The sequence below is a fragment of the Vombatus ursinus genome, unplaced genomic scaffold (assembly GCF_900497805.2).
Source record: "Vombatus ursinus unplaced genomic scaffold, bare-nosed wombat genome assembly UNPS02014832.1, whole genome shotgun sequence".
Lineage (NCBI taxonomy): Eukaryota > Metazoa > Chordata > Mammalia > Diprotodontia > Vombatidae > Vombatus > Vombatus ursinus.
This window is the reverse complement of record NW_020954610.1, coordinates 19,792,985-19,819,677: the sequence shown is the minus strand read 5'-3', so window position 1 is coordinate 19,819,677 and position 26,693 is coordinate 19,792,985. Positions and strand designations below refer to the sequence as shown.

General features: G+C 38.1%; 2 protein-coding genes across 2 annotated transcripts; one reads left to right on the top strand and one right to left on the bottom strand.

Moving 5' to 3' along the window:
* Positions 1-3,988: 3,988 nt before the first annotated feature.
* On the top strand, positions 3,989-5,164 carry SMIM27 (small integral membrane protein 27). The gene is made up of 2 exons (XM_027839003.1): positions 3,989-4,391; positions 4,751-5,164. Exons 1-2 carry the CDS (start codon positions 4,347-4,349, stop codon positions 4,865-4,867), a joined length of 162 nt encoding a protein of 53 aa, XP_027694804.1. The 5' UTR covers positions 3,989-4,346; the 3' UTR covers positions 4,868-5,164.
* Positions 5,165-5,383: 219 nt separating this feature from the next.
* Positions 5,384-21,556, bottom strand: NDUFB6 (NADH:ubiquinone oxidoreductase subunit B6). The gene is made up of 4 exons (XM_027839002.1): positions 21,252-21,556; positions 14,832-14,924; positions 9,333-9,377; positions 5,384-5,478 (listed from the first exon to the last, which is right to left on the bottom strand). Exons 1-4 carry the CDS (start codon positions 21,423-21,425, stop codon positions 5,407-5,409), a joined length of 384 nt encoding a protein of 127 aa, XP_027694803.1. The 5' UTR covers positions 21,426-21,556; the 3' UTR covers positions 5,384-5,406.
* Positions 21,557-26,693: the final 5,137 nt, after the last annotated feature.

Here is a 26,693-nt window from a genome sequence, read left to right as displayed (position 1 = left end):
TTCCTTGGGCCTCAGTTTCTTCATGTGTAAAGTTAAGAAATTAGACTAGATTATTGCCGAAGACCCCATTTCCTCTCTAGCTCTATTAATTCCCTATGAACTAGAATTTTAACCTACCACTTAAAGACACCCATTTTAAAAAAAAGTCTGACAACCAAAAGCCTCTTGTAATAGTCATTATTAATTATCTAAAATGCGGTGGTTTCCAAAAAATGTCATTCCCCCAATCCCCTCCTTTTGTAAAGCAGTCCATGCAAATAATTTTGTTTTTTATTTAAATAAAATTAAGAATATTTTTATAACAAGCCTTAAGTCATGCAGTAAAAATTTATAGAAACTGATTACAATACTTTGCACTTTCCATCTAGTTTTAACTTTAAAATAATAACCATGATATGCTATTACCGATGTGGATGAACTTTTCTTTCAAGTAGCTACTTTAAACACGTCATTGATCATAACAGAAATGGAGGCTGGTCCCATTTCATTGATAGAGGTAATGCCCGAGTGAAGAAAACGCTTAAACAGTTAGGGCCTCTATAATTTACAAACTTAGAAGACTGGTAGAGGGCACTAAGAGATTAAGTGACTTGCTCAGCCAGTATGTGTTAGAGTTAGGAACTTACAGACACAGGTTTTTCTGCCTCCAGGGCCAGTATGTGTCAGAGACAGAACTGACAAAAAGTTTTTCTCCCTCCAAGGCCAGTTCTCTCCAGTATGCTATTCTAATTCATGGTGCATTAACCATAATTATATAGTAATATAATTTATCATTCTTTTAAAACTTCTAAACAGAATCCATAGTTTGTCAAATAGCTACTATAGAAAATCATATCTTGCAAAGATAAAATGTTTCAAAGAATAGCAAAATTTGCATCACTTTGATAAACCAGAGAACTCTTTCACCTAGCTAAAACAGTAAGATTTTTAGGTTCAAAGGTTTCTTTTTTCAAACCACTATCACAAATCAATAAATCAGCAAGGATTCATTGAGGGCCTACTATGCTGGACACTGTACTAAGTGATAACCAGCAGTACAAGCAAAGAAAAAAGCGAATAGTTCCTTACCCTGAAGAAACCAATTACATTCTAACAGGAGAGACCACCTGTAATCTAGCTCACTAAACCATCTCTTTTTAAAAATTTCACTTCCTCCCTTCATGTCCTCTATGGGAGATCAGCTATAAAGGGAAAATTCATCTTTGTGAGGCCCAATGTGCCAAATTGCCAATTTTATCCACCTGAAATCAGACAAAATAACAGCTCTCAACTGGAACTTCCAATAATTCAGCTAACTTTGTGAAAAGATATACAGCACCCTGCCATCTCTCTTTGGGAATTGTGCAAACCACAAGAACTCTGAATTTCAGAAGGAAGAACTTATGAGGTGTTACTATATGCAAAAGCACTGTACAAATGCAACTAAGATACAAACAGAAAAGTTAGGCAGTCTCTGCTCTCAAAGAGCTCACATTCTAATGGAGGAGACAACACAAATGGAAGGTTTCAACTGAAAGTCCAATGAAAAGGTTCCATGGTCCTTAGGGTACAGTAGCAAAGCAGATGTTAATATCTCTCCTTTAATTTCATTTGAGTGCCTGACACTTAATAAATCTTTACTGACTGAGGCTGAACCATTTAACAGTGCCAAGGACTTTAATGGCAAAGATTTTCTTTTGTGGGTCTTTAGTAGCTGGGGCTATAGCACTTTCAGGAACAGTTGCCAAGCTGCAACTCCATGGGGTTTCTTCCTAGCATGATAGCAGAGATTGCTGTGCTATAGGGATAGCAATAAAACTGGTCCATACATAAATTCAATTTCAATATCAGCCCCACCCCAAGCCACCCACCAACATCCTATCCAGGGGTCCAAAATAAAAACAAAACGTTGGCTAAATCTGCTAAGAACAGTTTAGGTGCTTCTTTGTACTGTATGATTCTATGTATTTGTGTGGCTATACTTTAATATAGTTATGGAATCGAATCACCCCCAAACATTCAGGAACTGTATATGTCAAAAGGAACAATATAAGGGGTTGTAGAAGCAGCCATAGGAAGTGGAAATTTTATAAATGAAGAAACTAATTTTGAATATGAAGATCTGAGTTAGAAACTAGACCACAAAACTTCTAGGATCGTGAGGCTTCAGATTCCTCATATGTAAAATTGAGGTACTGGACTAGGTAAAAACTACTCATATTTACATAGTGCTTAAACACTTAGTGCTTTTCTGCAATTTGGAAATACTGTATGCTAAATACTTTGCCTCTATTGACTCAGCTATACCACTACTAGGCTTACACCTCAAAGAGATCAAAGAAAGAGAAAAAGGACCTACATGTACTAAAATATTTTAGCAGCTCTTTTTGTAGTAGCCAAAAATTGGAAACTAAACAGATGTCCTATTGGGGAATGCCTGAACAAATTATTATATTTGAATGGAATATTATTGTGTCGTAAGAAATGACGAAATGGATAGTTTCAGAGAAACTTGGGAAGACTTCTAGAACTGACATAGAGCTTAGTAGAACTAGGAGAACAATGCATAAGACATTATGGAGAAAAATAACTTTGAAATACTTAGGATTCTGATTGTTGCAGTCATAAACTATGAGTTCAAAGGACTAAAGATGAAACATATCACTCATCTCCTGTCAGATGATGAATTGAAATACAGGGAAACATACATTTTCAGGCCTGGCCAATGTGGGAATTTATTTTTGAGGCGATTTATGCATACTTATGATGAGATTTTTTTTTTCATTTTTTGGGGGAGAGAGGATGGTGGTGAGGAGTTGTTGCTGAAGAGGAAAGGTAGACAGCTTGAAAGAGACATAAATGCATGTAAAAATAAGTGAATACATTTTTTAAAAATAAAATGGTACAGAGGACAGAGTGCCTGGCCTGAAGTCAGGAAGACATCTTCCTGAGGTTTAAATTTGGCCTCACTTACTAGCTGGACTTACTACCCTGGACAAGTCACTTAACCCTGTTTGCCTCAGATTCCTCAACTATAAAATGAGCTGGAGAAAGAAATGGCAAACCACTCCACTACCTTTGCCAAGAAAACCTCAAATGGGGTCACAAAGAGTCAGACAGACTGAACAATTAAATACTTTTCTTACTACACTTTTGAGGTGGTTAAGTACAAAAGTTAGCCCATTTTACAGATGAGTAAATTGAACTTTGGAGAGGTAGAGTAAGCAACCCAAGGTCACAACAATCTAATTTTAGCTCTAAATCATCTGATCTGAGCAGTCAGTAGAAGTATCCATGTTGGGATACTATATTAAAGGCTTCTGTATTACGTTCTTGGTTTAATCATTTCACTCGGCTAGATAGAGTAAGTGCTCAACACAAAGGTAATTGAACATACAGTACAATTCAACAAACATTTATTTAGTATCATCCTTTTGGCCCATGCAACCTGCTAGGCTCTTAGTATACAAAGCAAAAAATGAAAAGTTAAGTCCCTGTTCTTTGGTTACCTTTCACAGTATCGCCACAAAGAAACAGGTAGCAGCTATTATCTCCCACCTCCCACCTCCCACCCCCGCCCTCCTCCAAAAGAAAAAAAATGGGAACAAGTTTTATTAATAAAGCTTAATTTCAAGGAAACGAAATGTACCTAGCAGAAGCCAGCATCTACAAAATATGGGAACATATAATAGCCAAAAAAAAATTCAATCACTTATTCAATAAAGGAATAAAATGAAGTTTCAAAATCATACAAAACGAATACTTGTTTTAGTTACATGCGAAAATAAGCCTTTATTGGAAAAAATGAAAAGTTTTTAAAATTATTTTTTAACACGACTATTATGGAAATGCTTTGCCTGTAAAATTGCTTGCCTTCTCAATGAAGGGATGGGGTGGGGTGGGGAGAGAGCAAAGGACAGGATCTAGAACTCCAAGTTTTGAAAACTAATGTCAAAAAATTGTTTTTACATATAAGTGGGGAGAAATAAAAATACTACATTAAAAAGATACTTGTTTAAATTGATCATCCTGTGCAATTAAACCTAATGGCCAGGTGGGATGGGGTCTGATAACAGAGAGGAGATTTTCTCATAAAGATTGCATATACTGGACGGATGACTCGGCGTTTCACCTTAGCCGTTTTCCTCTCCCGTCAACCCGGCGGAGAAAGCGAAACCTTTACTATCAGCTGACAACCTCCAATCACGTGATGGCCCCGACGTCAGCTTCGGGCAGAAGCTGGACAGCTGAAGGCGCAGACGCTTTGTGCCCGGAAACAAAATGGCTGCTATCAGGACCGGGACTTCTTGGAGGTGAGCTTGGTGGTCTGTCTTGCCCCGCCCCGTCGGGGTCGCCGCGAGGTCAGCATGAGGCCCGTTAGCCGCCGCACTTTGAACTTCGTTTATGCCGTGGTAAGTTCGGGGCAGAGAGAACTCGAGGCACCCTCAGCCTGCAGGACGCAAGCTCCTTGGATTCTGGCTCTTTTTTCCTTGTTTGCATTCTCATTGCTTAGGGCGGGGTCTGAGACGTAGCAAACGCCTACTAATTTATTGTTGCGTGGGCACTTCGGTGCCGTCCACGAGCATCTGGTTCTCCTCTCCCCCCAGCTTTTTTTTTTTTTTTGAACCTGACCCAGTTTCACGGGTAGCAAGCTTCTGGTGAGCTCCGGGCCCGGAGCTGTAAAGCAACTTGCCTGGGGCCACAAGGCAGTCCCCGCCCCCCTCCTCCCTCCTCCCCAGTAATCATAACTTCTCTGTCCTTCCTGCTGTAGCTGCTGCTGGCCATCGTTTTCCTCTCTTGGGGGTTCGTGATCTACGCGTGCATGGTGACGTCACGGTCCATGCTGGAGAAGACACATCCAAATGTAATATTCAGTTTCTGGGGCTGAAGGAATATAACTGGCATTCGACATCAATCTTATCGGGCACCTTCTTTGGGACGTTATTTAGTTTAATAAAATCTGTAATGGGAACATTTTGTTTTCATTGTTGAGGGGGAGGGGGAGGGAAGAAGGACACACAATCATTTCTTCTCAGGATCCACCCTCACCAGCTTCAAACTGGAGGGTGATGACAAAACATCTGAAACTCCAGTCTGTGATTTCAGAAAGTTAAGCTGGTATCAGGTATTCAAGGAAAATATTGAGCAGCTGTTATACCCAACAAGTAAAAAAGTTTTAAATGTCTGGTTATTTCTGTTTTGCAATACTCCAGTCTTCTCAATGTCAAAATAGGCAACAAGAGACCATTCTTTTACATTGTTTAGCTTCTACTCAACAATTCAAAAAGACCTAGGCCCTAGGTAAGGAAGGGTATGAAGGCAATTTTTTTGAAGAGTAAACTTTATTAAGTTACTTATACAGAAAATATTTTCTGGTACAGAAACAAAAGTTGGATTTACAAGCTTTTGGAATTTTAAGAACATTTTTTAATGATAATCATGTATATCACAAACTTTCATTGGTGGAATCACTTCTCCAGTCTCCAGAATTTTATCACCCTGTTAAAAAACAAAGATCACAACAAATAGTTTACCCAGTTCTATTTACTTAAACATGTACAAAGCAAAGCAAGATATTTATTGAAATATTTAGTGCTTGAAAAAAATTCAAACTAGCAGGTACCTTTCACAATTTTAGTCCTGAATTGCATGTTAGTGGTGACTTGGTGAAATGTACTGAGATCATAGGATCATAAATTTAGGGATGGAAAGGGATTGTAAAGGTAATTTACATATCCTTCTATGGAGAAGGGAAACAAGACCAGAGAGATTAAGTAACTTGCCACTATTTAAGATGATAGGTCTAAATTTGAACTCAACTCCATCATTAATATAATTTATGTATAATTTCCAAGTTTGCAATATTTTTACCAAAATTTTGACCCATTTGTTTGGCTTATTATTCAAAACTGACTGTGTTGTCAGTGGATCACTTTAAATAAACACCAAGTTTCTGAAGGTACAGTCTTAGAATTTATGTCCTATTTTTTCCACTAGTCCCCCCCCCCACACAATATAAATATATATAAAATGGAAAAGAGGTATTTTGCGTGGGAACGACAACACAAAAGGCCTACTGCATTTTTCTCCCCAATCATTTACACAGCTCCAAAACATTTTTTCCACCTGTACATCCCAAGATAGGAGAGTAGGAGTTGAAAGCTTTAAGAGACTGCTACATTTCACATTGGGCAGCTTCCTGAGTTCAAATCTGGCCTCAGACACTTTCTAGCTGTGTGACCCTGGGCAAGTCACTTACCCCTGTTTGCCTCAGTTGCCTCATCTATAAAATGAGCTGGAGAAGGAAATGGCAAACTACTCCACTATCTTTGCCAAGAAAATCCCATGGACGGTATGGTCCACAGGGTCATGAAGAGTGAGACACTATTCAACAATGACCAAAATGAAGCTCAGGTTTTCCTGACTCCGTTGAGCCTGGTTCTTTCACTAATTCTGTGATTTGAGTAAGTATATAGTGGGAAAATGCTGAATTTGAAGTCTGAGGACCTGGGTTAGGTAGGATCCCAGCTTAGTCTGTAGCTCCAGACTTGCATGACCTTTTGGCAAGCCTTTTTGGCATTGTTCCCTCATCTGTAAGATGAGAAATCCAACTGCTGAGATCACTTTCACTTGTAGCTCTAACCTATAATACTAAATCAGTTCCACCTTGAGCTTGTTTCTCTAAACCATAAAGTAAGAGTTAGACTAAATGCTATCTAATGTTCTCTCCAGTTCTAATGTTCTGTTTCTTACTAAACATGTACCCTGGGTACAGAGAGTCCAATCATAAGATTCAGTTTGTTTGTTTGTTTTTTTCAAAGAACCTAACCCTTTTGTGATTCCCCTTAAAGGTAGCACATGCCCTGTATTGTTAATCTCCAATTTATCCTGTACATAACTTGTTTGTGCATAAATTGTTTCCATGGTGTAGGGCCCCCCCCATTAGAGTGTGATCTCCTTAAGAGCAGGGAATGTCTTCTTGCCTTTCTTAACACCCTCAGTGCTCAGCACGGTGCTTAATAAGACAATTTAAATAATAAAAGAATTAGATAATGCTAGGTGACTAGAGTTCACCAAAAAAGTCTAAGACTTGTCAACTTACTGAAGTGTTGAAGAGATCATTCTCCGAAAGCTTCATAAAAGGGAAATGATCTAGGCTTTGAATAATAAAGGTGACTATGAAATGTAGTACAATAATAGCTTACTTCAAGCATTTTAAAGTTTGCAAAATATTTTCCAAGTATCTCTTTTGGTGCACACAATACCCTGCAAGTAGTTGCTCTGATTTCCACTTTAAGAGGTGAGAAAACTGAATTTCAAAGAAATAAAGTGACTTGCCCAAGGTCTCAAAGCTAATAAGTTCTAGAGACAAAATCTAGCATGATTAATCCCAGGCAGCTTCTAAGTAAGAATAAACAAGACTGAGATAAGCTAGGAGGAGGTAGAAGTAAATATAACCAGGTTTAGTGAGTAGTCAGAGCAAAGGTTTGAGCTCTGAGTGTGTTCTGAGGTTAGTGCACATGTGTAATAGTAGTGTTTATTTTGCAAATACTAGATTTACCATGCATGTGCATGAATTTTATAGAAAAGTCAAAGTCCTGTTAATTAAATGATTAAAGAATTGGCAAATTTGGCAACCATTTTCTGATGGTTCATGAGAATAAAAGGCACCTTGTTTAGGACATAATTTAGCTTAATAAAACCTGTAATGGAAGATCTTGTTTTCATGGAGGGGGTGGGGGCAGTGAAGGGGAGGGCTCAGACTGGACACACAAACATTTCTTTCTGGACCACCCTCACCAGCTCAAAACTGGAGGTGATGACAAAGCATCTGAAATTCCATTTCTGCTTAAGTCCTCTTCAAGTATTACAGAATATGAGACTCTAGTCTGTGGTTTCAGGCATTTAAGCTGGTATCAGGTATACAAGGAAAATATTAAGCATTTATTATACCCAACAAGTAAAAAGATTTTAAATGACTGGTTATTTTTGCTTTACAATATTCCAGTCTTCTCAATTTCAAATTAGGCAACAAGAGACCATTCTTTTTTCTGGTTTAGTTTCTACTCCACAATTCAAAAAGACCTAGGGCCAAAATATGGAGAACATTAAATGATAAACTAAAGGGCTATAAAGGCATCTGAAATAAAGGAATGGCAGGGTGACAACACAGTTAGGTGGAAAGAGGACTTGACTTGGAATCAGGAGATCTGAGTTTAAATCCCAGTTATAACCCAGTTTAAAGCCCAGGCCTTGGGCAAATCACTTAACCTAAGTCAATTTTCTTACCTGTAAAAATGGGGATATTATTTGCATTATCTGCCTCACAAAGCATTTTATGAGTTTCATGTTTTACATAAATGGATTTATTATTTTGCTCAAAGTAATGTTTTAGGAAGATTAAGCTGTAAGGCACATAATGCTTGCTGACTGACTAAATACTGACTTTGCTTTTATGAATACACAATTCACTACCTCAGGGAGCTGTGATTTCATCATTCTACCAATGACTATGACAAGGGCTATGACTCCTCCACACTTTGATGATCTAATGAGTTTCTGTGACCAAAAAAAAAAAAAAAAAATCAAAACCTGGTGGCTGACCATTCATCATTTAGTTAGGCTAATCCTAAAATGACAGTTCATTGGGAGGTCCCTATTCAAAACTGTTTCAGTCTGATGGGCCCCAACCAGGGCTTGTGCTCTGCTTTGCCAGTAAGAACTGAATGAGGGTCCAAGAGTCAAATTTTATGAATCCAAAAAGATAACACTAAATTACCATAATGCTATATTATATGTAATGCTATATGTACAACTAAAGTCAGAATTTGAAAATGGGGTCATTAGTAAAAAGAAATGACAAGCGGGTTACTAGGAATGATCCAGGGATTAGAACTGGAGACCCTGTGTCCATATCAGCTCTGACTACCATGCTAATTAACAAGATAAACTCAAGCCACTCTAGGTGATCCAGGAGTTGTGCCAAAGAATTCTGCATCTTTTGGACATAGTGCTCAGTGAGCATTAGCATCTGGGTAGATTAACTGAAGGCAGCATGCTGCCTCTTCCTACCCCTATAGAGAGGTAATTGCCAGTGACAAACTATAGGAACCTAAAATTCTCCAAAACAAACTTAACACTGCCCAAGGTCACATAGCATGTTACTTTTCTATCCAGACTGCCCACTCCAGCCATTACTAACAAGCAATGCTTCCATTTTCTACCTTTTCTTTTACAATACGTAAAGCAAGATTTAGACAACAAGGGGTAAAACATTAGATGATGGTAAGGCAACATGAAATAAAAAAGAACTAAAAGAAAAAAATTCAGAAAAATAAGTTGAAAAGACTTACTGGAAATATTTTGGGTTTCTTTTCAACGATGCCATATGGCCTTGTCTGCAACAAAAATAAGGTTCTGTTAATTTATTTTGATACTTTCTTCTAAAACTAAAGAATAACATTGTCAATAAGCACTTATTAAGTATATATACCCGTCCAATTATTTAAAACATAAATGGCTCTTCCACTTTCAGAAGTTAAGAACATTGTTATGCAACCATTGTTTTAGGGAAATAAACAGTTTATAAGGTCATGTGGACATAGAAATATAAAAATAACCTTTATATTCACAAGTTGCAAATATCTTGAAGCACATTTTCTTTCAAGAAATAAAATGCCTAAAAATTTTCTACCAGTTTTAAAAATCATTTTCTACTTATCTAAAATGTCACTTGAAAACATACCAGTATTTCTCAGTTTATGAGCCAGGAATAGAACAAAACCAAATTAACTTTTATTACCCAGAAAAGCAAAATCATTTAAGAATTCTGAAAAGATATCATCTGCATAAACTCTGGATAAAATAACTACTGTACTACCATTCTCCTATTATCTTCAGACATATACAGACCCTGAGACCGCTTCATTCAATTTATAAGACTTTTCCTTTCTTGGATAGAAGGAACTGGAGCTAAAAATTTGCCTAAAGCACCCTAAATTATGGTATTACCTATCCAAAATGGAAACATAATACAGATATAGGATTTACAACTTATTCATTTGACATGGATGTTCAGAAATAATACACTTAAAAATGGTTATTTTGTAGGTATATTATTGGGTCTTGGTCAGTTGTTCTCAAAAAAGCATGGTATTCTTTGCTGTACAGAATTATGACATACTAAACATTTAATTTGGCAGCACCATGGGAGGGTCAGGTTTCTCATATATAAAGTGTTTTTGTTGACTTTTTTTGTGAATTTGAGCTCTGATGTGTTCCGAGGTAAGTGCATATGTATAATAACAATATTGTTTATTTTGCAAATACTATATGTTACCATACATGTGCTTGGTTAGTTTAAAAAAAAAATTGGGAGGTAGTAAGAGAGGAGAAAGGAAAAAAGGAGAGAGAAAATGGAGAGAACAGAAAGCTGCTGAACTCAGAATCAAGAAGACCTATCTCTAAATACATAATGGCTGTGACCTCTCACAAATCATTTAACCTATCAGTGCTCTAAGCAGCTTTCTAAAAAAGCTGAATTGAAGAGAGGGTGCAATCTGCATGGAGCAGTAAAATTTATATTAAGCAAAACCATTTATAAATTTTATTTTATCTGCAATAATATAAAATCCAACATATTACAGCATAGTTTGTAGCACATTATTATATTATGACACATCCTTTGAGAACCACTGGCTTAGATGACAAAGACATTTCAGTACTTTAAGAACACTGTAAGAGTCAGAAAACCTGGAATCTACTCCCAACTAAACCATGAGACTCTCAACAAGTCACTTAATCTTTATAGGTCTTTTTTTCTCATCTGTAAAATCAGGTTCTAAGACTTCCTTCTCCTTATGAGTTAAAGATTATAGAAAAAAAAGAGAAGTAATTGAGCTGAATAAGGAGAAGGAAAATATTTGGTGGTTTGGAGGGCAATTAAATTTAGCAAAGAAAAATTTTGGAGAAATTGAGGAAAACCTGGAGGAAAACCTCCAGGTCCACATTCTTTAAGTGAAACTTAAGAGAGTAGGAAAGAGGGTCACTAGTTTTTACATAATATGTGATTTAAGTAAGTTATTTCAGGGAATCCTGTAGCCTCAAAGAATCAATCCTTTGTTCACTCCATGTAGGTTGGATGTAAAATACTTTTTTGCTCCTAAGCAAGTCATTAAACCTGTCTCCCTCATTTTCCTCATCTGTAAAATGGGGAAAATAACAGTACCTAACTCCCATGGTTGTTGCGAGGCTCAAATGACATAATACTTGTAAAGGGCTTAGCACAGTACCTGGCATAGAAAACGTGCTACAGAGTTCTGGTTCTATCTACATGTTACCCACAACACTGAACAACAAATAAGTGTCACATTAATAAATCGTTTTGTGCGTTAAAAAAAAAAAAAGGAATCTGATTAAGGAGGAATGGTGAGCAAGAACTTGAAGAGAAGTACTCAAAGAGAAGGTAAAGGATATGTAGTAGGCAAAACAAGAAAGAAAAGGTAAATGAAACAAATTGGTGCATAAAGCAATTTGATACAGAGGATTACGGAGTGAGGCAAAGTTGGTGAAAGAAAGGAGCCTGGGAAAAGGAGAGAGAAGAGTGGCTCTGAGAGTTGTTGAGACTAAAAAAATAAATTGATTGTATAGTCCAGGAGCTTTAAGGGTGTTTTGAACTACACATAGGTAGATCAAAAAACAAGGCTTTAAAAAACTGAAATCAGTAGGCTAGTAGGAAGAATTTTGCAATGATATGCTTTGAGTGCATGGTGTTTGTTATTCTGCCATACCAACTGACTGTGTTTCAAATGTACAATTGTCTCTCTTCTGGAGAGGAAGACCTGGAACAGACTCAAAGTTATAAGAACAAAAAAGTGTTTCTTTTTTAAAAAATGAAAATAGGGTTTCAACTAAAAAAAGGAAAAATAAGATGTCTGAAGTGGAAGAGGGGAAATTTACCCTTATCAAGAGGCTAAGGAATAGAAGAATTTAAACACTGAGAAAGAAAAGAATCAATTTACATTCAGAACTAAAAAACTAAGGCTTTTCCTTAAGAGGGAAAACTAGATGTTTTGAGGAGGAAGTAGATGCTTGTTCTTCAAGGAATGAAACAGTAGAGCTATAAAGAAGCTTTTAGGTTCAAGATCATCATAAATGTTGGAAGAATAGAAGAGTAATAATTATGACTACTCTTTTGGTCCAAGAATTATCAAAAAGGGATGACTAAAAAAAACAAAAACCAAAAAATGGATTACTAATCACTTCTTGTGATTCATATGGATACATGCTATTACCAAAAAGAGACCAAAAGTATTGTCTCAAACTACAAAATCTTGAACAAGAAACTAAAGAGCATAGTGACCCAAGTTGTGTATTCCACTGCTCCCCAGTAAAGGCAAGGAATGTAGAGGAGAAAAACTCATCTGGATGGTACTAAGAACATAGTATACAAGAATGGGATTTTGGACTATGGTTTAAAATGCAGGGATGACAAAACTCCTTCCCAGGGATGAAGTGCACCTAACGAAGGCCTACAAAAGTTTATTTCCTAGGTGTCTTGTAAATCTAGGCAAAGGGGTTTAAAAAAAAAGTTAGCTTAGGGACAAAACCATCATTGTATAGGCACAACATAGATAACATAGAAACAGGAGCTCTAGTGAATGAAGAACAGTGGTTGAGACACCTGGAAGTTCATAGAAGAACAAAATCCAAGAAAGGAGCCAGCAGTAAAACCCATGGCCTAATATATGTATATACAAATGTCTAAAGCTTAAGGAACAAAGAGAAATGAAAGTATGAACTTTTGAAGAGAGGAAAACTGGCTTTGTGGACAAAGATGGTGGTTGAATTCCTGGAGGTTGCTGGGAGCATCACTGAGAGAGAGAGAAGAGCTCAGGACACAGCCTTGGAGTATACTCAAATGGAAGGAGTAGGACATAGATCCTGGGCAGGGAGTAGGTAGATGGATCCTGTTGATCCTGAAAAGAGACTGGGAAGAATCTGTCAGACCTGCCAGAAAACAACCACCGCCCGAGTGTATCACAAAAAACCAAGGCAAGAACATTCAGAGGGTGACGGAGGGACTCTTTAGTATGTAAACTTCTATTTTTGCAGATCAGCCACTGTAATTTACAGTCTTCACTTCCTTCTAACACTGAGGAAGTACAATCAACAAGATTTGGCAAGTAATAAGCTCAGAGAAGAGTTAAGGAGTTAAATGAGACTGAGGAGTTGAAGAGAAGTCTTGGTTGCAGAGCATGAGTGACTGGAAGAGTGGTGGTAAACCCATCAGAAATAGGACAGCTAAAAGAAGGGGCAGGCTCAGGGAGGAAGACAATTTCTGATTTGGACATGTGAACTGAGCCTTTGGGGTATCCAGGTGGAGATGTCAAACAGGTAGTTGAAGATATCAGACTGGATTGTTGTTTGTTACAGGATTGTTACTGTTTGTCCTTCGTTGTTGATGAGTATCATGACATAATGAAGGTGATGCCATGACTTGCAAGTGAAATGGACTGAAGTGAGGAGGGCTGTGCAGAGTCACCAGCCTCACTTTCTCCCCCAGAGCCACGTGGATCCAGTGGCAAGATACAGATCAGGATGACTGGAGATGGCCCCAGGTTAAGTAAGGTAATGAATTAATCCAAGAGGTGTAAAAAGACTGCCTCAAAATGGACTCAAGAGAACATGGGAAGGAAAGCATTTATATAGCACTCACAATATGTCGGAGATTATGCTAAAGCTTTTGACAAATTATCTCAATTGATCCTCACAACCCTGGGAGGTAGGTGCTATTATTATCCCCATTTTACAATTGAGGAAACTGAGGCAACAGAGAATAGGTGATTTGCCCAAGGTCACACATTAGTGTTTGAGGCCAGATTTGAACTCAGGTCTCCCAGGTTCTAGGCCCAGCTCTATCTATCCATTGCACCTCCTAGCTGGCTCTGAGGAAAGAGGGCTGGATTCATGATATCTGGGAGTCCTTTGCACCACCACCCTAGTTCAGGTCAACATAACCTCTTACGTATTACTTTAGCCTTTTCATTATTGTACTTAGTCTCATCTTCCAGAAAACTGCCAAATTGATATTCCTGAAGCAGGAGGGTGACCATGTCACTATTCTCTGCTCAAGGTGCTTTAGTGGCTCCCCATTGCTTTTAGTGCCAAATTCTTCTGGTTGTTCATAATCTGGCTCCAGCATATCTTTCCATAACGATTAGGTATTATTCTTTCATGCCCTGCTTCAGCTCCATGTACCTATTTGCAGCTCCCAATTATGAGCGTGACTCTTCTGCTTCCCTGGCTGCATGTCCCTGCCCTCTAGATAATTCTTTGTTCATTTTGTACATATCCTGTCTTTACTTATCTCTGAATACATTGTATTTCCCCAGCAGAACATAAGCTCCTTGAAGGCAGAAATGTTTTCATTTTTGCCTTTGAATACCCAGCACCTACCACAATGCCTGCACAGATTATGTGTTTAATGAATGCTAGCTGACTAATTAACTTATTCTCCTCCTTCTTGTACTGCCAGAACCCTTGGTCCTAGGCTTCAAATCTACGGCAAATACTATTAGTTGTAGAGTTCAACTCCTTTATGAATTTCATTGGCTGTTCCAGGACCACCCCCATCTCACCCCCACCCCACCTCCACATTATTTCTCTAATAAAATGCATTCCAAATAATCAAATTCAAAGGAAGGAGTCTTGGGGACACTGACCCTTCAGTTTTTAAGTTGGAAATTACAAAGTAAAGCAATTTGACGTACACCTGGATAACAGTTAGCTTTTCATTATTTTACAACAAAATAAATGCATAACCCCAAACAATATTTACTTCAAATACTTACTTGTACATGATATTTGACATAATAGTGAACAATCCAGGCTGGTATAAGGAAATTAGCAAAAACAAACATTCCATTTCGATATGTCTTAAAAGCCTAGAAATAAACAAAAGTGAATGTTTGGAGCATACATACCAACTAAATTCACTGTAATAACATTATCTGTACATATAAGCTGTGTATTTTCTAAACCTCTATAAGATGTTCACACAATTTTTTTTCAAAAAACCCTGGCCTAAGATCCCTACTGAGGGCAGGACCGCTGAGGGAGAATTACACACCCATTACAAAGCAAGTCAGGCATTAAGGCAAAGGGTTTTTTGTAAGAATAACAGAGTAAGACTTTTAAAAAAATATATTGGGGCAGCTAGGTGGTGCAGTGGATACAGCACCGGCCCTGAATTCAAGAGGACCTGAGTTCAAATCCGGCCTCAGACCAAACACTTGACACTTACTAGCTATGTGACCCTGGGCAAGTCACTTAACCCCAATTGCCTAAAAACAAAAACAAACAAAAAAAGAAATATGTTAGGTATATTTTACCACACAACCTGGATAATGTCTAAGATTTTATATATAAATTATGAAAAAGTTTTATTCAATAGAAATCTCTAAGTCAAATTAACCCCATTGAGTTATCAATTTCCAATCCCAAACGTACAGTAAGTTAAGCTCCATTTACCCTGTGCTTCTAAACATAAGAGAAACAACACTGAACCTACAAACTGAGAAAACTATTTTCTCTGGGGTTGAGCAAAAATCAGCAGCAAGTGACTTCTGAGGGTCTGAAGCTGCCTTCATAAACCTACTGAACCCAAAATCATTCCTGAGAGGATTAACTGGAAAGTCAGTGATGGGGAAACAAACAGGGAATATGGTGTACTGGAGGGTTAATTAATATCTATATAATCAACATGTAGCTTGCAACTATAAAAGAATAGATGGAAGGTTTGCCTGGACACCTTGACAAAGTTTTAATAAAGTACAATGATATTCTTAACATAAAAGGTATTGAAGAAGAAAACGTGAAAGTGAGAGAGTAGTGTCTGGGAGGGAAAGGGGAGAAATTAAACAAATTTTTTTGGAGGGGCGATATGTGAGCAGAATGGTGCAATGTAAGGAATGGTGAATCTCCAGTCAGAAGACTTAGGGTCAAATTCTGGCTTTGCCATTTATTACTTCTCTGACCAGAGAACAATTCATTTTTTACCTCTCTGGCCCACAGTTTTCTCATCTGTGGAATGAGACCATAAAGCAAAATACCTGATAAACTGTTGATCTCTCAAATTTATCCCAATTTTTGCAATAACTTAATCTAACAAAAAGTTAAAATCATAAGTGAAATAATAAAATCCAAACTATTTAGCTTGTTTTTTAAGGCTACATATTTCATCTTTAACAAAACAACAGTAATGCTATATTTACTTCTATGTCATATTCCAAAGTGAGCAATTAGACGGGGAAGATGTGAATACTAGGAGTGAGACAAAGAATCACTAATAAGTCATGACAGAGTAGGTCATTTAGAGTCCCATCTTTGCTACTAGATCTGTAAGTTACCTAACTCAAATCATGTAAGACAGCTGGATGGTGTAGTTAATAGAGTACTAGGCCTCAAGTAAAGAAACTTCGAGTTCAAGATGGGCCTCAGACACTTGCTAGCTATGTTATCCTGGGCAAGTCTTAACTTCTGTCTTTCTCAGTTTCCTCAACTGTAAAGTGGGGATAATAATAGCTCCTACCTTGAAGGGTTGTGAGGATCAAATGAGATAGAGCACTTTGCACAGTGCTTGGCACATAATAGGTGCACTTAGAGTGCCAGGTACACATAGTAAGCACTATACAAATGTTTATTCTCTTTCATTCATGACTGTTAACTGCTAAGCCTGAAATGCCTCCCCACTAACTATTTTAAAATTTAATTTAATTTAAAAAAATGGGACTGAAAACAGGTTATCTCTTAAAGTCAATAAGGCTGAAACACTTATATCATAGCTGTAGTGAAGCCCCTTGAGGATGTTTTTGCCTTTCTTTGTGTCCCCAATGCTTAGCATGGTGCCTCATACAGAGTAGGGGCTTTAATACTTGTTGACTTGACTTGGACATTAATTATCATTTCAACATATTTAGATGCTGAAATAATTAATATTAAATCCTCACCATAATGACAGTTCTTTTTAAAATATTGTGATATTTCATTTTTACATTACATTTATAGATTACTCACACTTTGAGAGATTTGTGACAAAATAAAACTGTCAAGAAAGTATACACAACATTTTACATCTGTAGGCATCCTTCCCACCTTAATTAACAAATCTTTTTTTCTCTCCCTCTCCCTACCCCAGTGACAAAAAAAAAAAATTCTTAAAACATATATGCATAGTCAAGCAAAACAAATTCCCTCAATGGCTGCATACAAAAATGTTTACCTCATTTTGTACCCTAAATTTATCATCTCTCTGTCATGGATAGCATGTTTCAGCATCAGTCTTCTGAAATCATGAATGGCCACTGTATTGATCATAGATCTTACAGCTTTCAAAGTTATATTTTACAGTGTTGTTACTGTATAAACTATTTTCCTGGTACTGCTCATTTCATTCCTCATCAGTTGACCCAAGTCCTCAAAATTGTTCATTTTTATAATACTAATGTCAGAGGATAAACTGTTCTTCTGGTTCTGCTCACTTCACTCTGTATTAGTTCATAGAAGTCTTTGCTTTTTTTCTGAAATCACCAATTTCCTTATTTCTTGCAGCACAGTAATACTCCATCACATTCCTATACCATGGCTTATTCAGTCATTCCTCGATTGAAGGGCATACTTTTTTTTTTTTTACATTTTTTTTCTTTTTTTTTTTTAGGCAATTGGGGTTAAGTGATTTGCCCAGGGTCACACATCTAGTAAGTGTCAAGTGTTTGGTCTGAGGCCTCATTTGAACTCAGGTCCTCCTGACTTTAGGGCCAGTGCTCTATCCACCGCGCCACCTAGTTGCCCCAAGACATACCTTTAATTTCCAGTTCTTTGCCTCCTCAAAAAAGCTACTCTAATTTATTTTTTAAATAAAAGGCTTTCCTCAAGTGTTAGTTGACTGACCTTGTTTGAGTATAGGCTTAGCAGTAGCATAGTGGGGTTTTTTTTAAGTTTATCAATTTTTTCTGTATAATTCCACATTGTTTTCCAGAATGGTTGTACCAATTCATGGGTCCAAAGTCCTTCAACATTTACTATTTTCCTTTTTTGTTATCTGTTACTCTGATGAGTATGAGGTGAAATCTGAGTTGCTTTAATTTGCATTTTTCTAATTAGTAGTGATTTGGGGCATTTTTTCATAAGGCTGGATTTCTCCCCTTAAGAAATACCTGTTCATATCCTTAGACCATTTATCAAGTAGGGAATGATTCTTTTTCTTATAAATTTGAATCAGTTCCTTAAATATTCTGGTTTATATGCTGTTAATTGTTTTCTTTTAATGTATAAAAATCTGTCTCCCCCTGTGTTTAGGGTCCAGTGCCAAGCCAAGGAGGCCTGGTCCTTATTTGTTATGCAATTGGCATGTATTGCTTAATAAATTAATATGCTCAGAAGTTTGAACCTTTGTTTCCTCAGTTATTTCAGATTTTACCGGTCACATAAGACTTTTGTCAGAAAAACTTATTGCAAAGATTTTTTACCTAGATATTTGTTTCCTTTTTATTCTTAACTTCATTAGATTCATTTGTGCAAAAAGTTTTAAATTAAATCAAAATGATCTATCTTATCTTCTGTGAAGGGATGGGCATTTTTAAGTACCTACAATGCGCTGAAGTCTTTTATGAATATCTCATTTGATGATCTCTATTCTGTGATCTCTATTCTGTGGGTCATGAACTTTTCTCCTACCCATAGATATGATAGGGAATTTATTCCACGTTTCTCTAATTTGTTTACAATATGACTTTTATATCTAGGTGTGACATACCCATTTGGAGCTTATCTTGGTATGATGTTGATGTGCTAAATCTAATTTCTTCCATACTGCTGTCCAATTTTCCCAGAAGTTTTTATCAAATAGTGAGCAGCTTTGTATTTATCAAATCATAAGGTGTTACATTTTCCGTATCTTGTAGACGTAATCTGTTCCACTGACTGGTATTTCTTAAATGGTACCAAATTATTTTAATAATAACTGCTTTGTATTATAGTACAGTATAGTATAGTAAAGGACCTGCTAGGTCCTTTCTGTTACCATTTCTTTTCATTATTTCTCTTGAGATTAGTGACCTTTTTTTGGTCTCCATATGAATTCTATTATTTTTTCTAGTTTATAAAGTAATCCTTTGATACTTGATTGGTATAGCATTGAATAAGTAAATTAATTCAGCTATAGTATTGTCATTTTTTATACTGGCTCATCCCACCTATAAGCAATTAGTATTTTTCCAATTATTTATGTCTTTCTTTATTTTGTAAACAGTTGCTTGTAGTTCTATTTACATAGTTCTTGTATATATCTTGAAAGGTTGACTCAAGTATTTTGTACAATCTGTAGTAATTCTGAATGGAATTTGTCTTATCTCTTCTTGCTAGGTTTTAATGGCAGAAATGCTGATGATTTTTATGGATTTATTTTATATCCTTCAAGTTTGCTCAATTTGAATTATTTTTTTTTGTCTTTAGGGTTCTTTAAGTACATTATCATATCATCTGCAAAAAGGAATAATTTTGTTTCTTTTTTACTTATGAGGATTTCCTCAATTTTGTTCCTATCTTAATTCTACATCCAGCATTTCTACTGCTGTGCTAAACAGGAGAGGTGACAATGGTTGCTGTTATTCATCCTTTCTTCTCGAAGGACCAATGAGGACTTTCACATGAATTAGATATAAGTGGGGCAGAACTGCAGAAAGGTCAGCTTCACACTCTCCTCCAGAGTGATCAAAGTCCAGTGGTGAGACAAAGGTCAAGATGACTAGGGATGGCTCAGGATGCAGTGGGTGACCTTGGCCTTTCTAAATTAAGGCCAATGAGACTCCTCTATTACCAGGTTGCATGCCCCTAGGATATCTCACTCAGATAAATGCCTCAGCTTGCCCTTAAGTCATAGATATTTTAAACTAGAAAGGACTTCAGAGATCACCTAATCCAAGCTTACTTTCTTCTTTCATTTTGGTTTAAATTAGCACACTAAGACCCAAAAAAGTTAGATGACTTCCCAAGGTCACACAGCTAATTAGCGACAGAATGGTGATTAGGTCAAGTTCTCACCATTAATTTGGTGACAATGAACATTAGTGACAGCTCACAGACTGTTCTGTAGGATGGCAATTTTCAACCAATGGCATTCAAATTTTACTTGTTGTCAGGACTAGGTAAAGCAAAGGTTGACTAAGAGTTAGAGCATCTTGGAGGGAGCTCTAGAGAGCTCTGTCTGCCTCTTTTATTCTAACAATAATTAAGTTAAACACTGTTTAACTTAACAATTAAGTTAATAATTAATTAAAATACTGCTTTTCCAAAACCATACCACATTGTATATAGTCTTAAAAAAAAGGGGAGGGGGAAGGACCTTTACATTTTTGGAAATCATAAGGCCAGACACGTAAGGGAAGAGATAGGAGCAGTGTAGTAGCAAGGGAGAGGGAATAGAGGGAAAAGTCTTCTCACAATGTGGGATGATCAGTTTTGAATAGTGGCCTAGAGACTGTTTTGGGAGACTGTCTTTTCTAACACCACTAATGATGATTTCATATTTACACAACCCTTCAGGCTTTCCCATATATAACAATCATAACAATCCTGTGAAGGTATTGCTATATCCACTTTAATAATAGTTGTTATTAGCAGTAAGTAGTCAATGGTAATAGCTCTTTAAGTTTTGCAAAGCACTTTACAAATATTATATCATTTTATCCTCCCAACAACCATGGGATGTGGGTGCTATTATTATCCTCATTTTACAGACAAGGAAACTGAGGCAGATTTTACAAGAGAGGAAACTGAATCTCAGTGACGTTAGAAACCTCAAAAATGTCCCTGTTGTTGCACTAACAACTTAATTATTTCCAACTTATCCTGTATATAGCTTGTTTGTACACAGTTGTTTGCACACCGTCTCTCCCCCATTGGACTGTGAGCTCACTGAGAGCAAGGGCTGACTACCTTTTACTTTTCTACCTCCAGAGCTTAGCACCATTACTTGGACATAGTAGGCACTTAATAAACAAAACACTTAGTTTATTTAATTTAAACTTAATAAATAAAAATAATTAAATTAATTTAGTAAACGCTGACTGACTGACAAAAGGAAATGCTCCCGGGATGGATATTCAGAGGAGCAAGGCCTCTGGAGGTGCTTCCCCCTCCCCGCTTTTTTTTTTTTTCCAGGGAGGGAGGAGGCACGTCCTAGGGTAAGTGGGGCCGGGGTCACCGTCACTCACAAATCTCCTCCAGATGGAGTCGGTCTGCAGGAAGTTCTCCCAGAAGCCCGACAAAGTCTTCTGCCGGGGCAGTACGGGCTCCCGGGGGCTCAGCTCCTGGTCCTTTAGCCACTGTCTCCTCAGGGCTCGCAGCTGCTCCAGCCGCAGCTTCTCATCTGGAGTGAACCCCGACATCTCCTCAATCTCGCCGCCTAGAACAAACTGGATCGAGCCGCAGAGACCCCTGCTCAGGGACCAAGCGACCTTGCCCGGACAGTAGGCAGCGACGCTGGCGCCCGGTGATGACGTAGGCACCTGCTCTCCAGACCCGTTCCAACGATCGGCAGCCCTGGGGCAATGATGGAAATAAAGGCGGGGAGTGGAGGAGAACGAAGGCTGCGAAAGGCGGAGTGGGGAACGTCGAGAGGATCTGCGCACGCGCGCGTGTTTCCTTCTCACAGATGGCTTGGCGCCTCCTGGTGTTCAGAATTGCAGTGAAAGAATTAAAGTGGCTGCTGCTTTTGCTTGACCATCCATCCCTAGGGCTTAAAGTGCAAGTGTGGAATTCTGACTTAGCAGGCGTATTTAGACTTTGGAAGATGAAAGTCATAAAACACTGACTCACTTCCATCCTTCCTGTAGTGAATTCACCATTCATGCAAGCGAGTTGCAATATAAGCTAACTGCCTCTTCTGCCGCTTCCATGACTTGAAATGTTATTGGCCAAACTTTAATCAAGCATCCCCTATGTGAATGTAAGGCACTGTGGGAGGTGCTGGGAATACCAAGACAAAATGAAAAAATTCCTGCCCTCTATTATATACATTAATACATTTCTTAAAGTTGTAACATACAAGGTTAAGTTTTTTTTCTATTTTTGTAAATATATAATGTTTTACCAATCAGTCTGGGAGAGACTGCATGATGTAAAGAACACTGCATTTTAAGGCAGAAGTTGTGGGGTTGAAAATGAGGTTCTGCTATTTATGACCACCGTGACATTAGGCAAGTCACTTAATCTGTCTGGGCTTCAGTTTCCTTATCTGTAAAAGTATCTGGTTTGATTAAATATGGTTCCTTCCATTCTGGTTTTATATCACATGTAAATCCTATCTGCAGGATTCATTCACTCAACAACTAATTTATTAAAGGTCATGTTATTAGCTGCCTATTTCAAAATTACCAACTATCTTAATTCTCAAATCCAATGTTTTTTTCTGTTCTCATGCTCCTTGGCCTCACCCTTGCTACATCTGAAATTGTTGACCACCTCCAAGATACTCTCTTCTCTGAGTTTTCATGACACTGTCTCCTCCTAGTTCTCCTCCTACCAATCTAAGAGCTCTTTCTCAGTCTCTTTTGAAGTTTCACCATCCAGTTAAGTCCACCTTCTAACTGTGGGTGTTCCTCAAGGCTCTATCCAGGGTCCTATTTATTATCTTTTCTTTCTATACTCTCTGATATAGTGACATCTTTAGCTCCCATGATTGATTATCTCTATCCTGGTGATACCTAGCTGTAGACTCTTTCCTCAGATTCAGTAAGCATCACTTACTGGTTATTGGACATTTCACGTTAGACCCCACTTCCCCCTAGACTTAGTATCACAGTGATCCCTCATTTAGGAAGATATTGAATCCATTAAACTGCCTTCAAAAGGAGAATGGGAAGGGGGAGGGTAAAATTGTGTGAGGCTATTTACCTCTAAATAGAATATCCTGCTTTTATTAAGCCTCTTTTAACCTCTTAAATTTGTTCAGTCTTGCCTCACTATATTGCCTATGGTCCAGATTCATGTATCATAATATTTCTCTACAACTGGGGAGTTTGTTAGAATTATTATTTTTTTTTAGCCAAAGACAAGGTTATTAGAACATTTGTCATATTGGGCAGACTCTTAAGGAGTCTGAACATTAGAGAGCTACTGGCTAGATTATAAGAATCTGAGCAGTGGCTAGATTTTAAGAATCTGAGCACCTTAATGGAGACAAGATGGACCTGCTATACAGAAAGACTGTGGGAGAAATCTAGGAGTGGCTAAGTAGTCTGGGGGAGGGGAGGACTGTGAGGTAATAGAATGCCAGGGACCTGGACCACTTGGCCAAGGGAGAATGGAGCCTAGCTGGGATTAAGGATTAAGGATCCTAGATTAAGGATTTAAGGCCATAGAGAGATAAGACAATGGAGGGCCAGGCTAGGTTAAGGGTTAAGGCTAACAGTTTGGGCATAGCCACAATGAAAGGCCAGTTGATGGGATTATAGCCTCAGGCAACACCAGAGTTTTGGCCATGTGGGAAAGTCCAGGGTTTTTCCTTTTTGGAGTCTAGATCCCATCCTCATCATTTCCCCCTCAAACAAATGGGATCCAAATTCTTTTGAGGTAAGTAAGGGATGAAGGACTTGGCTTCTGAAACTGCTTCCTGCTGGCAAAGGGTGTAGAGCTGTCACTGCCTCAAGGGGGTCCCAAAGAGGAGGTTGACAGGAACCAAGCACAGGCTGCATTCAGGGAACAATGGGGGGACATTGGCTGGTACCCTCTGTTTGCTACCAACTGTAGGTGAATGGCCTGTAGTCTAGAAGACACAAATCTGACAGAAAAGATTGCAGGGCCCAGATATGACAGGATAAAACATCCTTAGTTCTGTTTGGATTCAGAGAATTCAGTTTTCCAACCATACAGTATCAAATCCACTTCATAGCCAGACTCAGGAATAGCCCGGTGGGTAACATTCCTTTTTCAAAGGAACATAACAGGGAAATTGAGCCAGGAGGATACCATCTTAGACTGAGGCTAAAATTGTCCTCTCAGCTTTTCCCAATGTTGACTTCCCACCAGTATCACCTTCTCTGAGTAGCTTGTGGCATTCCTCTCAATTGGATTATTGATTATCAGTGGATTAAGATCCATCAGACAACTCAAAATAAAATCCCATGAGCTTTTTTACTTCAAACAGCAAGTTTCACTAATTACAGCTTAGGAAAAAATTTTCCAGGATTTAAATCTCAAGTTTAAATTTGTCCTGTTGTAAAAAGCCAATCATTAGAGATTTCTACATGCAAATTCTCAGCAAATCAAAACCCAAACAAGCTTTTTGGCAAGTTTACTCATTAAAACAACAACCAACAATAGCCAAATTATTTTAGTGGTAACCAAATTATGAAAAATTGCTTGACATAACTGATATAAAAAGTTCACCAATTTGAAACTTGAAACAAACCATTACCAACCAGATGACTTCAGTTTTGTTAAATGCATTTCCAAATTAATTTACACGAAGAATCAACATCTCATCATTAATTTTAAAACTACAAATTTAAAAGAGCGTGCTTACCCAAGTGGGGAGGCTAGCTTCTTAACCTTGGGCAGGATGTGCTGAACCCAGGTGATGCTTCCAGGCAAAGGTTGCCCTAGGGCTGAAGGCCATTGCCAGCGGGGCCCACACTGTAGCTGCTGCCCCCCCCTTCCTTTCCCAGGTGGGGGAGGGCAAAATCAAAGGTGAGGGGTAAAGGGTGAAACTCTCTTCTCCTATGAGAGAGGTTAACAGATGCCCTCTTGACTCAAGGGAAGGGAGTGACCAGGGTCGTAAGGAAGTGTTTCAAAACTCCTTAATGATCAATCACAAAACCTCCAGAATCTGCCAAGATGTTTTTAGCTGTTCTAACTTTTCCCTGTAATCTCCATGAAGAAGGATTCAGGGGTGTAGTGGGAAGGGGATAAGTAAGCCTCAGGGAACCAAAAAACTACTGCAGTTTTCCCCAATTCCCTAGCCCAGAGAGAATTGACCAAATTGGGCATACACTTCCTGATAGGCTGTCTGTCCTTGTCCTCTATGCTACGGAAGGTGTACCCAGGTCCATGGCCTTGAACTGACCTAGTGGACCGAGAGCCTGAGAGTGTCAGGCTGAGTGCTAGACAGCCTCATAACTGTTTGTCTAAAAAGCACCTCCAAAACTTTGGTTCTTAGAGAGCGACCCCAACTACAGAGCAAGAAAGGGCAGGGGGGAGGCTTACATACCTCACAGTCTTGGCTAGAGAAGAACTTGGGGGTAGGCAGTTTCCCTATATGGGACACCAAAATGTTGAGGTTTAGGGGTTTAGGGGTGCTGGTACTCCAAAATCACAAAACGACAGTCCTGGCTGAAAGAATTTAACCCAAGCCTTCTTTCAGCCAAAGACAAAGTTTATTAGAACATCTGTCATATGGGGCAGATTCTTAAGGAGTCTGAATGTTAGTGAGCTATTGGCCAGATTATAAGAATCTGAGCCAGTTTGTAAGAATTATTTAAAAAAAAAAAAAAACCCCACAAAGCTATTTTCATTTGGATCAGCCCCCAACCAGGAGAAAAGTGTGACATTTTAAAGCTAAATTCAAACCTGGCTCCTTTTTTCTTTTGTATCTCTGTAATCCCACACATTCATTGGCCTCCCTCTTTTGTAGCTTCCCATTCCAAAATAATCAAGAGCAGTAGGATCATTCAGATTTTGCCCAAAAATTAAAAACAAAACCCAACTAATAAAACAGAAATTAGAAGGGAAAGTTTAAAGGGCAGAATGTGCTTAGGAATCAACTTCTGCCTCTCTCTGGCAGAGAGGGAAAGGTAAAGAGGAGACTGTGATTTACAGTTGGATAACATATTCCACAGGATAGAGTGTCAGTATGACCAGTAGTTCAAGACATCCACTGCTTGGGGATACCAACTGTTCCATTTTGGCCACTGAAAATAAAAGTAAAGTAAAGCTGCACCTTGGCCCATAGGCTGTTGAGCCTCAGGGCTTACCTGTTCAGTCTGCTGACTTGCATTGCAAAATTCCTCCTTGTGTTGCGCCCTCTCTCTCTTGACTTCTATTTGAACCTCACTCTCAGCTTCTCTCCTCCCCTCTGACAACCCACAGTTGTCATCCCATTCTGTCTTTGCTTTGGCTCAGGGCTTCCCAAAATGGGAACAAATCAGTGTTAAAAGAAATTTTTAAATTTCCTTTTATTAATCTTTATTATTTGGGATTCAGGGTCACCTTTCCTGTTTAGGAGACTGTTTGGTTGGTTGAAACTTGTCCCATCATGCTAAAAAGATGCTAAAACTTAGTAAAGTCCCTCAGACATTCCTGAAATAAGAAGCCAAAAGGGAGGCAAGGTTTCCTAAAATAATTTGATTAGTTTTATTTATGGAAGGATCTCAACATACTCTGACTTTGTGGTTATCTTTTGGCATATAAATCTCCTCTCTCAATTAGCCTTTTGTAAATATAACCTTGAAGGATAAATATCACCAGACTAACTTGAAAAATAATTCCCTTAAATTTATCTCTGTAAAATTTTGTTTGTCCTTCCCCTGGTTAACGTGTGAGATTCTGTCTTCTTTGTGAAGGCATAAAACAAAAATTATTTCTCTGTCTATCTGATGTAATTGGAAACTATGAGAACCCTAATGGGAGTTCAGAATTATTTTTTCTGAGCTCTGAAC